This window comes from Geospiza fortis, unplaced genomic scaffold (genome assembly GCF_000277835.1).
Source record: "Geospiza fortis unplaced genomic scaffold, GeoFor_1.0 scaffold11, whole genome shotgun sequence".
Taxonomy (NCBI): Eukaryota; Metazoa; Chordata; class Aves; order Passeriformes; family Thraupidae; genus Geospiza; species Geospiza fortis.
Window position 1 is genome coordinate 1,273,487 of NW_005054304.1, and position 12,228 is coordinate 1,285,714.

The following is a 12,228-nucleotide window of genomic DNA, read 5'->3' on the forward strand; positions in this document are numbered from 1 at the left end:
ATGCTGGAAAATCTGACTCCTGTGTATTAACCATGTAGCCACATAATCATGGTCATACTCACATGTACATGCTTGCACCACTCTCTCAATAGGTATATTTACATATTATTTTCTCTTTGCCTTTTTGATGTTTTTACTAGTTAGCATATCCCACTCCTGAACTGGCTTTCTTCTGCAGCAGAAGTTGAAGGGCTAAGGACATCTGAGTGGGGCACATACAGGATGTTATGTTACGTGATGTCTTGGACTCTTCAAAAACAGGGGAAAGGTACAAGGAATAAATTAAGACTAGTGCTGATGATAGAAGTTAATCTTAAATGATAGCGCTATCAAATTTGCTCAAAGCAGATGACAAGAGAACGTGTTCCAGCACTTAAAATGCTGTCTGTGTTTTAGGTAGTGCTTAATTAAGAGTGACAGTTTTGAAACTGCTATTTATAGTGTTCAACTGCTTTGCCAGGATGCCAGCAGCATGACAACTTTTTCAAAAGCATGGACTTAACCCCTGAGTTTCACTTTCAAAGATGACTGAACCAGCCCTTATTCCATAGGTGGCTTTGGAGACTGTGCCCAAAGGAGGCTGTGCACACCCAGTTTGGTGTGCAGTCTCTTGCAGGCAGAGACTGATTGCCCAGCTCTGTCTGTGGTGAGATAGAAAAGTAATAGGCCTACAAAATCACTCCTTATGCTGTGCTAGTGTGACACTTGTAGCAGCAGTGCATGCTTTAGACATGCTTGGCTCTCAGAACTGAGGAAAACCAGCTTTTGTCAGGAATTCTGGCATTTTGCCTATGCCTTTAGTGTAGAGAATGCAACTGTGTCATGGCTGTTGTGCTTTCTAAGTTGGCCTGTTCATATACCCAACCATCTGACCAGTGCTTTGCACCGATAGTTTCAGGTTAGCATGCTGGGAAATTCCTACTTGTCCTTGTTTGTGTGAGTTTTATAGATTGCCTTACTTTTCACCTTGGTATCTCAAAATTTATCTCAGTCTCATAGAGTGAAGTGGTAGGGGCCTCTCCTTACTTTAGCACCAGAATTGGAAAAGCCAGCGGTTTGTGCAAAAGTTTGTTATGGAAAAAAGTCTGCCAGACAAAAACATGAGAGAGGAGCTGTTGAACAAATGAACCAAATCTGCACAGCTTACAGTGTGATGCTTCAGAAAGTGATCTTCTCACTGTACTTGATACTACAGGTTTGATAAGTACTTGGCCATATGAAATGTGCTGCCTGTCAAATAAACTTCCCAGGTATGTGCTGGGGAATCTTAACAGCAGATGAAGCAACCAAGCCAATATTAAAATAGAATTTTTCTTCAGTTGCAGATTTATTCCTCCATTAGTAATTCCTTTGTAATTTCTTTTTTATGTGATATTATTCACCTTCCTTTTCTGCCCTTGTTGACACTAAAAGCACAGGAGATGATTGATACACAGTTATTAAGGAAAAATGTTTTTAGATATCTCTTAAAGGTAATGGGCAGACATCACAACTGGCATTTTAGACTTCTTACATAAGTGTGTATTCATGCAGCAGTGATATAGGGTTGCATTTTCTCTTGATTTATTTATTGAGGCTGATAACTTGTTTACTAGTTTGAGTATTTGTCTTGGCTCTGACTGATAGGGAATAGCATCCAGAAGTGGTTCTCAATCATAAGAATTATCCATAAGCTGTTACTGTTTTCATTCTCAAAAAATGTCGGATGGGGATGTGGTAATTGCTGATCATACTCTTAATGTTACTTTTTTTCCTGTTTTTTTATTCCTTTTGTCTTTCAGCACTTCTTCTTCCCTAAAATCCCCATTATCCTCCATACTGTTGTTTCAGTGCAGCTTTTTTTTTTCCGAAATTTCAACTATTTCCACAGAGGCCCCTAATTGATGGTGACTTGATGTCTTTGGAAAAAATATATTGTATATTGATAAAGCAAAACTACTGAAAGAGATGTTGCTGCAGGTTACTCAAATCTGTCTGCTGGTCAAAGGATGATGCATGACCAAAGAATGTACTTCTTGCAGCCTTGCCAGTGTCAAAGCCAAGTGTATGTGTAAGACTGGAATGTGTGTCTGGAAGGCATAGGCCTAAGCCTAGTCCTTTTTTTAAGTAGTGCTGTAAAGGTGAATTTATGCTCAGTGCTTGGGGCTGCTGAGAGGATGTGTTCCCTCCTGCAGACTAGCAGACTGAATTTTTACTGTTTTTTTTCTTTTTACTGCCCTTACAGAGGCTGCAAGTCGTGCCATAGTCCAGTTTCTGGAGGTCAATCAAAGTGAAGAAGCAAGTAGAGGTTGGATGCTGCTCACCACAATCAATTTACTAGCTTCATCAGGACAGGTTAGTCTGAAACAGCAAAGTTAAAGATAAATTATGGAGTGGAAGAGACAAAAGCAATAATAAAATGAACTGCATGAACACTGACCAGAAGATGTAACTATATTCTGCTATTCTGTGTCAAGATCCTCTTTCTTTTGTACTGCCACAGGACTTATGCTTTAGCTCCTTGTGGTTTCAGTTGCCTGAAAAAAGAGTAGTTTTGGGACTTTAATTTATAATGTTCTTTTGAATAATGCATGCAACTTTTATTGTTGCCCAGTGGCTTCTCTTGCATACTGCTGCTTGGTGCCCCATGAGATGCATGGCACATAGAGCACCTAAATAGTTCAGACCTTGAACCTCACTGGAGGAGGGCCACAGCAGTTGCAAAAAGCAAGGCCAGAGCAGTGGTGAATGGGGGTGGTAGTGAATCATTCCTGCCTCTGCTTCTGGTGCTGTGCTCCATCAGAGATCTTTCTCTGGCAGGATACTGGGCAGCTGTGTGGTTTGTTATTTCTGCTCTAATCTGCCTTTGTAATTCAGCACATCATCTTATCTCTGTTTTAGTATGTCACCAGCCTCCACACCAATTTGTCTTTTCTTCCTACTGATGCTTTCATATTTTCTGCTACTTCGCTTCTTGCAGCTCCTTACACCTTCTTGCCAAGTGAGAGTATAAATTGAAATGTCCTCCTCTCACTCCCATTTCTCCTACTACAAAGAATTGATAGATGATGAGGGCATGGCTGAAGGTCTTGTAATTGTTAACTTCTGTTGGCAGAGACTGACAGGTTTTGTTTCTGTCCTGTGCACTGATTGCTCTAAACTGTGGCTACGAGGTGCTGTTGTCATGTAAATAAATCATCCTATTTTTAAAATTACTGTTTGCATAGGCACTCAAGAATAGATGGTGAATCTGTACTGCTGTGTCAACATCTCGCCAAAGGTGTGAGAAAGAAAAACCAGCATTTCAATCAACTGCATTATTATTGATGTTTGGAATATACAATATGCTGAACTGGTATTTTTTTGCTGTGTTTTCTTCTTCTTCAGAAAACTGTGGACTGCATGACTACAATGTCAGTGCCTTCCACACTTGTTAAATGTCTGTATCTGTTTTTTGACCTTCCACACGTGCCTGAGGTAGTTGGAGGAGCACAGAATGAACTACCTCTCGCAGAGCGCCGAGCGCTACTACAGAAAGTCTTTGTACAGGTAAGAAAGGTAAAATAGGTCAGGGAATTTGCAAGAGGAATGTAAATACTCCATGTGAGCAAAGTCTAGGAACTTTTCACTTAAGCCAGGTTTTACTCTTCCTTGAATCTTAAAAAACTGATAGCTAAGAGAGAGGTGGATTTTCCTGCAAGCACAGTTGAGGTTAAATTCCCACTCCTCCTCTAGTTTTTGTCATTGACAAATACCTCCAGCACAGAAATCTGTGCAGCTTTTCTGCACAGATATTTAAAAGGAGCAACATGTGGACTACTATTATGTTTTCATCTAATTGGTCCTAGTACTTGTTATCTTTGGCTGTTACTGATTGAAATAGATGTAGTAAAAAAGGTTAGTATTGATAATAAAGTGGTGCTCTCAAATGAACTGACTGGAATGAGCAAGGTTTCAGACCTCCCCATCCAGTTGCAGACAGCCTCTCTCCAGTTTTCTGAGAGGGAGCCTGAGTTTTTCCTGCATGAGATGCAAAAAATCAGACATTTCAAAACATGCAGAAAAGGGAGTGCGATGTAGTAGCTTCACTTACACAGCTGCATTTTGTCTTGGTTTTGGTAATTAGGAAATTCAGACCAGGTGCCAGTTGTTCAGGTAGGTTTGCAGTTTTTCTGTAGCCGTTCCTGACAAACTTAATTTGACCAAGATGTTATGGTTGCTGCTCTGCCAACAACCCATCAATAGCCTCCTTCCTGCATTAGGAAGGAATACAGCAGTTTGCCTCACAGGGCTTCTCCTTCAGTGCAGAATTTAAACCTGCAAATTAGGCAACTGGCAGATTCTCCAAGAATGGAATATTCTGGTATCCATGCAGATATGCTGTGTCAGCCTAAGAGATTTAAATTCTGCTTCCAGTCTTCTGGTAAGCATTTTAAACTGAACTGGGACTTGAAATAACCATGTGTCAAATAACCTTGTCCTGTGTTCAAAGCATAGAAACACACAAAGAGAAAACGGCAAATTACCTTTTTTAATGGGTTTCCTCACTGGAAGAATGTTTCACCTTTTACTAAGTCTAGGCAAAATTTTCAGTGATAAAGGTATTAATGCTAGCTGTTTAATGACTTCCTATTTCAGATCCTAGTAAAATTGTGCAGTTTTGTGTCCCCGGCGGAAGAACTGGCTCAGAAGGATGATCTCCAGCTTCTATTCAGTGCAATAACCTCATGGTGCCCTCCCTATAACCTGCCTTGGAGGAAGAGTGCAGGAGAAGTACTAATGACCATATCTCGTCATGGCCTTAGTGTCAATGTAGTGAAATACATCCATGGTATGTGTCTTTCTTTAGTATTACTAAGATTTTTTCCTACTCTTCTTTCATAGTTTTCTTATTTGGGAAATAGGCATGAAAATAATAGGGAAGCTTCTAGGCTTTTAGTTTGGGCATATGCTTATTTACATACAGATAATGTTTCTAAGCCATTGTGTAGTGAGAGAGCTGAGTCAGTCTCATTCACCTTTGAGTTTAATCTGGAAGGACAGTTTCCTCTCATGTTTTGGTGTAGTGTTCATGATAACCAAAAGGAAAGGCTTTTGGTAACTTCAGTAACTGCCTGTATTGAAAAATATTTGCTGTGAAGATGCATTAATTCTTAGCAGTCAGCTGTCTTCCTCCCCTGTGGTCCAGCCCAGCTTTCCCGACCCAAGGATGTTGTTAGGGCTTGGCCCATGGAGGCTCTTTGCTTGGCTGAGAACCATACTCTGCTGGATGGGTTTGGAGCCCTTATGTTTTCCCTGGTCTGTCACTGACTGGATTGCTGACACTTGAGTCAGCCTGCATTTCTTCTGCCAGGCCCTCGTCTTCCCCACCTTGCTTTACAGATTGAAGATTTTGTGCATGATGAAGGCCAAGTTAAGTCATCTCATGGCCTTAATCCATCCTGTAAGTCACTAAATGAATGAAGCATCCAGAATCATTCCAGTTTGTCTCCTGTCCATTTTTAAGACAAGTAGATCCTGGCTGTTGCTGGCATGGAAACTGTACAGGGACATTAGCTGGTTACAGATTTTGGTAGCTAATGGAAGTAGTACTTTAGTCATTATCTATCTTTGCAAGGAGCTGGTAAAGAGGGAGGTGCCAAGCTGGTTGACAACAACTTGCAGATGAAAACCAGTGTTGGAGAGGATATTAGCTGCCTCGAAGCAGCTTTGCATACAAATTATTCTTTTTGCACAAATTGAAAACCATATGGGTGTTTAGGTATGCAGGACTTGAGGTAAGAAATCTGATAAAATATGTTTCTAATATTATATTTAAGGCCTTTAGACTGAGGGGCAACATAGGAAGCATTTGTAGTTTTTAATTGGACTGACTGTTGGAATGAACTAACATCCTTACACGTTTTAGCAGTGTACACCTACTGGAAAAGAAGAAACCCACAGTTTTGGGTTGCTCACACCCTGAGAAGCAAGTAGCTACAAGGCTCTATATTGCTGGTTTATTGAATACATCACCCTGCTCTCACATATTTCAGAGAAAATTTCAGTCTGTTTTTTACTTTTGCTAGCAGTGTGTTTCCAATTCCAGTCAAAAAGATGTGAATGTACAGTATCACTCAAAGCACAGCATAGTCACCAGTTGAGTGTTTTTAGGACTTAAAAGGTGATAGACTTCTGGTGGGCTTTTGATGAGTGTAGAAGGTGTATGTACATGTGTGAAGCTGTTGTTAAGTGCAACGAAGAAAATAACTGGAGTTTCAACTGTCATTTGGTGTGTTACAGTTGCTACCATTATTGCTTCTCTATGGGCTTGATCCATAGAGGAGGGAAGCTGGCATGTGAAAAGATACTGTAGGTTCTTTAAAAAGTGAAATGGAATTTTAGAAAGAAAGCCAGTCAGCATTACCTCTTTCTTTTTGATTAAAAAAGTGAACCTGACTTAAGAGATAACATCTGTCACAAGACAACTTATATTCAGGAAAAATTTGTTATTTCATCATATGCAAAGGAGCATCCTTTCACGCTCTCATGCACTGATTTAACCTCTGGAAAATTTTGTCATCAGTCTAGCTAGAAAGATTTGTGCTTGTGTTGTGCATGCTGCAAAGTTAAAATAGCAAATAATTAAAGGGAGCGTCTTCAAAACAGAGTGCAACTTAAAATCTCACTGTAGATTTGAGGAAACTTTGTTACTGACCGACTGAACTGATGGAATATGAGAATTATGCAGGGCAAGGCAACTATGTCTTTTTGATGCCAGCCAGTGAAATGCCAACCAGAGAAGGAATAAGATGACATGTTGTAAAGGTTTATATCTATGGATTTAATAACACTTCAAGTTAGTGCTTTGTATAACTTTGTGTTTTAAAAGAAAAAATATGGTTTAGAATGACTTACAGTTGCCATATTTGTCTTTTTATTTTGTTGAGTTATCTGGTCAGACTTTTAAAGTAAAAATTAGTATTTATCTACACAGTTTCCTCCTTACAAGAGTAAGGGTTGTAAAAGGGAGGAAGAGGTTGGCAAAAAGAGGTTAGGGTTCTGATCCAAAGCCATTTGAGAACACTTCTCATCCTCAAGTAGTATTAAGTGTTCTGCAACAAGAGATGCTTGAATAAGTTACTTCATTGCTGTGTTTTGTGTTGGTTATGCCTCTTGCTGTCATTAATGTCAGTAAAATCCTAAACTTCTCTGCAATTCTTTTCAGAAAAGGAATGTTTGTCCACATGTGTCCAGAACATGCAGCAGTCTGATGACCTTTCTCCCCTAGAAATAGTTGAGATGTTTGCTGGACTTTCTTGTTTTCTCAAAGACTCCAGTGATGTATCCCAAACGTTGTTGGATGATTTTAGGATATGGCAAGGATACAACTTCCTCTGTGACCTTCTCCTCAGGTAGGCAAAAATGCTTGAAGAAATGCAGACCGATCACTGAGAATTTTTCAAAAAAAAGTTTTCTTAATAAAGAGTAGATGAATAGGTTTAAACAAATAAGTGATTATAGATCATTATGGAATGAAGATATTAGGGCCAAAACATTGAATTCTGTGTTTCTCTCCATTTATTAAACTACATTGTTGAACTTCTTGTTCTTTAGTACTGGTTTATTACTAAGTGTTTCTTGCTTTGGAAAGATAGCAGTTGCTTAAAAAAAACTGGTACTAAATATTTGGAGAGAGTCCAAAACACAAAATTTTGGCTGCAACTAGTGATTTTTGAGTGGTTGGAGTTTTTGTTTTGCCTAAGGGAGTGGTTTAGTGGTGGGCTTGGCTGTGTTGGGTTAACAGCTGGACTCGATCTTGAAGGTCTTTTCCAACCTAAATAATTCTATAATTATTCTCTTATCATGCTATCATAATAAAAACTCCCATATGTAAATGTGGTGAATCCTATGGGGGAATAGGTTTTTTTCCTAAGTAAAAGTACTTCTAAGCTGCTAATGCATTAAAAAATATGGTAATGAAAATGCCTGCCCAAAAAACCCTTGGTATATGATTTATCCATGATCTCTTTTTTCTTTCCATGAAAGAAACTTCTTTAATTTTCTGACTGAGAAAAGAGTGTCTATTGCTTTATTTGTGTAAAATCTGTGGGCAGTCTATGTTGTTCTGTTTGAATATGAAGTTCTGAAGAAGAATGCTTAGCTGTTGCTATTGTAAAATATATATATATTTTACAAATCCAAGGTACATACTGGGTAACTATAAGTGTACACCTTGCAAAGTATATTTGGGTCAAAGATGCTTAAAACATTATTACTGAGAAATGGTAATGTTGTTATCTCCCTATTTTTGGTGTTAGTATGCTGAGGTTTGGCACACAAATATTTGAACTAATTTTTCCACCACATTGTATACTTTTGAGGGGGATTTTTGTTTGTTTTAAATGGATACCAGACAAAGACATGGCATTTGACATTTTTAATCACACTTAAAATTACTCATAAGTTACCTTTGGTGCCACAAAAGCTAAAGCACCTGTTAAGGAATTGTTATTTTTCTTGTTCTATAAGTGGAGTTTTGGAGTATGTTATATTCACTAATGCATTAATTCAAAGTAGTGTAATTCAAATGCAGTTGTTTTCCAGAAACTGTCAGCCAGAGTTTAGGGGAAATATGAGGCGAACATACTGTCATGTTACATGTTGAGGTACTAAAATGATTCTCTGTAGATCGAGTATTTTAAACAAATTCTCCCCTAAGCTTGCATATCCTTAGATTGAAGAATGGGGGATCCCTGCCAAATGTATAGGACGCCTAGGGGTTTGAATGTCTCATTGAAAAAGGAGGACACCTGGGATCATCAGGTGACATCAGTAAAGGTTAGGAATGTGTTATCCTCATTTCTTCCTGAGGAGGTTTTCTAGAAGAACATAGTTCCTTTCAAAAAACAATGATCTTGAATAAGCCCGTGCATTGGTCAGTGATGGACCCCAGTGACGTATTCTCCCTGTTTTGGCTCAAACCTGCCCACAGAGACTTGTTCACTCTGGGGCACTTTTATGGTGAAAACTGTCATGTGAGGGTATGAAATCTGGACACTGGGTCTCAAGCTGCAAAGAAGAAAGGCTTTGGAGCTGGAAAAGCAGAAGGATGTGTGAAGAAGGTGGCTCAGTAAGAAATTGCAGATGATCTATGAGGGCAGAGGAGCACTTTGGTAATTTCATCTGGATGATGTGAAAGGGCAGGGCATGTGGAGGATTAGTAGAATGATACTAAGTGAGCTCCATGTTTCTGTAGTGACTGTTTGCAGGAGGTTTTTGTTTGTAGGAGGTTCCTTCCTCAGCCACATCTGACTGAGAAGAAGATGGAGGATGCAGAATAAGCTGCTTGTAAAGGGCTCCCACAATCATTTGTCAGCAAGAGGTAAAACAGAGCTTGCACTGCCTGAGTCCATAGAAAAATGTGGACCCCAGCTTACTCCTGAGATCTACAGTTAGTAAATAATTAAACGTGATTTTATTTGTGGTGAAGTAGCAGGAAAATGAGGATGGTGTTAGGATTCAGAGTCAGTTTTTAGGGTTTGGTCTGATGGTGTGTTCCTGTCAGTAAATGGTTGGAATGGGATGTTAGCATTTCTGTTCTCTTGTGTTCAAAGGTGGTAAGAGTTTGTAGTTCTAGTGAGTGTGCTTCATCCCATGCTTGTGAGTGCTAGGCCTTTACCAAGAAACCCTTTCATTAGCACAAAATATTCACTCTCAAAGTGGCAGATGTAGTCTAGCAAGTTAAATACAGATCTATTTAATTACAGGCTATCCATGTACTTTCCTATACAGTATCATCATGTCTGTGAGAGGATTCTTAATGTAATTTTTCATGTCTCTCTGCTGACTGTTGAGTTCAGGGAGAGATTTATGAGGTAAATTCCTATGCCAAATAACTGTTTGCTCTTTTAAGTCCAATGTTTGAATAATCTAATGGTATGACATATGGACATGGAAAATACTGCAGGAATCAGGCAGTAAAATTAGTCTCTAAACTGATAGAAGAAAACAGAGCTTACTGAAGTGATTTGAGTTCAGATAAACTAGTGCTGCTAACTTGATCCTGTTGTATTTTCTTTAGGTTAGAACAGGCAAAAGAAGCTGAATCTAAGGATGCTTTGAAGGACTTAGTTAATTTGATAACTTCCTTAACAACATACGGTGTCAATGAATTAAAACCAGCTGGTGTTACCACTGGAGTACCTTTCCTGCTACCTGGGTTTGCAGTCCCACAGCCTGCAGGCAAAGGTGAGTCTGCTTTCTTGCTCTCTCTGTTTACTTTTTTGTTCTAAGTGCAAGTGACAAGTTACAGAGCCAGCTGTGTATTGAACAAACCCTTTGCAACTAAGCGTAAGTTCTTTACCTAAGATTCTGTATGAAATACTCAGTTATTTTGGTCTCAAATATTTTATTTTGGGGTTGGTACCCAAAGAAGAAAGCTTTGAGGACAGGTCCAGCCTCTTCACTGCAGAACCTGCAGAGCTGACAGTTTTCTATGTGGAGATTTGGAGAGATGCACTGATTTGATTTATAGTGTTTTAAGCTGCTCTCTTACTAAATTGATATGAAAGGCTGATGTGCTGGCTTGCTATTTTTTTTGTTGGTTTCTTTTGTTGGTTTCGTTTGTTTGTTTGTTTGTTGTTTGCTGGTTTTTTTTTGGATTTTAAATCCTTCCCCTTTTCCACTTTGCTTTCTGTTAGCTTTTGTCAGCTCAGGCAAATGTAACTTGTGAGCTGAAATCTGTTATTTCATCACCACTGCGATCAGAGTGATAAAATCTGTGATGTGTTTGAAACCAGTCAATTACAATTTGGAGATAAGGTTGAGGAAGTCTTGGGGGAGAAAGGGTTGTATAAAAATAAACTTATGTTTCATATCCTGTGCATAAACTTAAAATTCAGGTTAGTCTTGTATGTAACTAAGGAATTTGGAATTTAATAGTGACTGTGGAGCTATTTTGAACTTTTAGGAGATACACCACTGCACAAGAAAAGTTTATTCTAGGATTGCATTTACAGATTTATAGACTAATGAATATACATCCTAGGTTCCTTGGACAGTGACTCCATCCTTTCTCTGGTATGGAGAGAGTTAATTGTTCTTAGGAATTGTTTTCCTTTTGCACTAAAGAGAGAAAGAAGATGAACACTCAGTTTAATTTCTCCATGTTTTTATAATAATTTTTTTTTAGGTTAATCAGCTTTTCTGATACAATATTATGAGAGAACCGTGGTCTGTTGCAGTCTGCAAAAGAGTTCTTTAACTTTGTGGTATTTGGCAGGATATCTCTGTTCCTTTTACCTACTTTTCATAATGTTGGATAATTGTCTTTTTACGAAGACAGTGTTTTCTCAATTTACTAATTTCTCAATTATTTCCACTTAAATCATTTTAGATCTTGAATTCTGAAAAGCTGGTTAGAATTTGGTTTCTTCAGGGGTCCTCCTAATAGTCAAAAATAATTTATTAATCTACTTGATTGCCTGGAACAACTGTTGATACTAAGTTAGAATATTAATAGTTGTATCTGACACTATTATGTTCCTGTCACATTTAAGAAGCTCTAAATCCCCTCATTTGAACATTTTCATAGTAAAGAAAGCATGTAAAGAAGTCCTTTTAGGAACAACTGTGTTATAATGTAACTAGTGTTCTTCCAGATGTGAAATTGTTCCAATGTTCTTTTACTAGGGAGTTTTCTCTTGCTTTCTGCAGAAATACTGAAATGGGAAGGTGGGGAGGCTAGGCATGAAGATAATTGAATTTACTGTTCAGTTGGACAACTTAATTTACAAAAATGAAGAGAGTAGTGTGCTGTAGAGAAGACATAATAAATAAGAATTTTTTGTTTATGAAAGAGTTTTCAAATCAGGTTAAAAGTTTGCATATACCTTTATTGGAGAAAAAAAAGATTTTATTGTTAAAACATCCTAAATGCTTTGTTTAGATTGTCTTTAAAGTTCTCACCCTTGATTGTGTATTTTGTTAGTTATATTTTACCATTAGTTGTTTTCTGTATCATGGGATCTGTCCACTGTGTCTTGTACTATTCCTACAGAAGTTTAAAAAGTTGAATTTAAGGCATCTTTTGAATAGAATAAGAGTAATATCTGCCCATAGAAAATTTTGGGGCACACTCATAAATGATACATTCTTTAGCTAAGTGAATGAGATATCAGTCAACTTGAAGGTGCTTAAAAGAAGAAATGTGACTGAGCTTTAAAGCTGTGAGATATTTGTGTGCTAATATTATAGCTACTTTATGCT

The 12,228-nt window shown here is 38.2% G+C and overlaps 1 protein-coding gene across 6 annotated transcripts in view; it reads left to right on the forward strand.

Annotated features, from left to right (window-relative positions):
- The window catches only part of WDFY3 (WD repeat and FYVE domain containing 3), a 120,765-nt gene that overhangs the window by 31,051 nt on the left and 77,486 nt on the right, over positions 1-12,228 (forward strand). For all 6 annotated transcript variants that reach the window (XM_031066449.1, XM_031066452.1, XM_031066450.1 and 3 more), the window contains exons 4-8: positions 2,225-2,334; positions 3,367-3,528; positions 4,618-4,810; positions 7,187-7,373; positions 10,043-10,209. In XM_031066449.1, the coding sequence (XP_030922309.1) occupies positions 2,225-2,334; positions 3,367-3,528; positions 4,618-4,810; positions 7,187-7,373; positions 10,043-10,209 (819 nt within the window). The remainder of the gene's footprint in view (positions 1-2,224; positions 2,335-3,366; positions 3,529-4,617; positions 4,811-7,186; positions 7,374-10,042; positions 10,210-12,228) is intronic.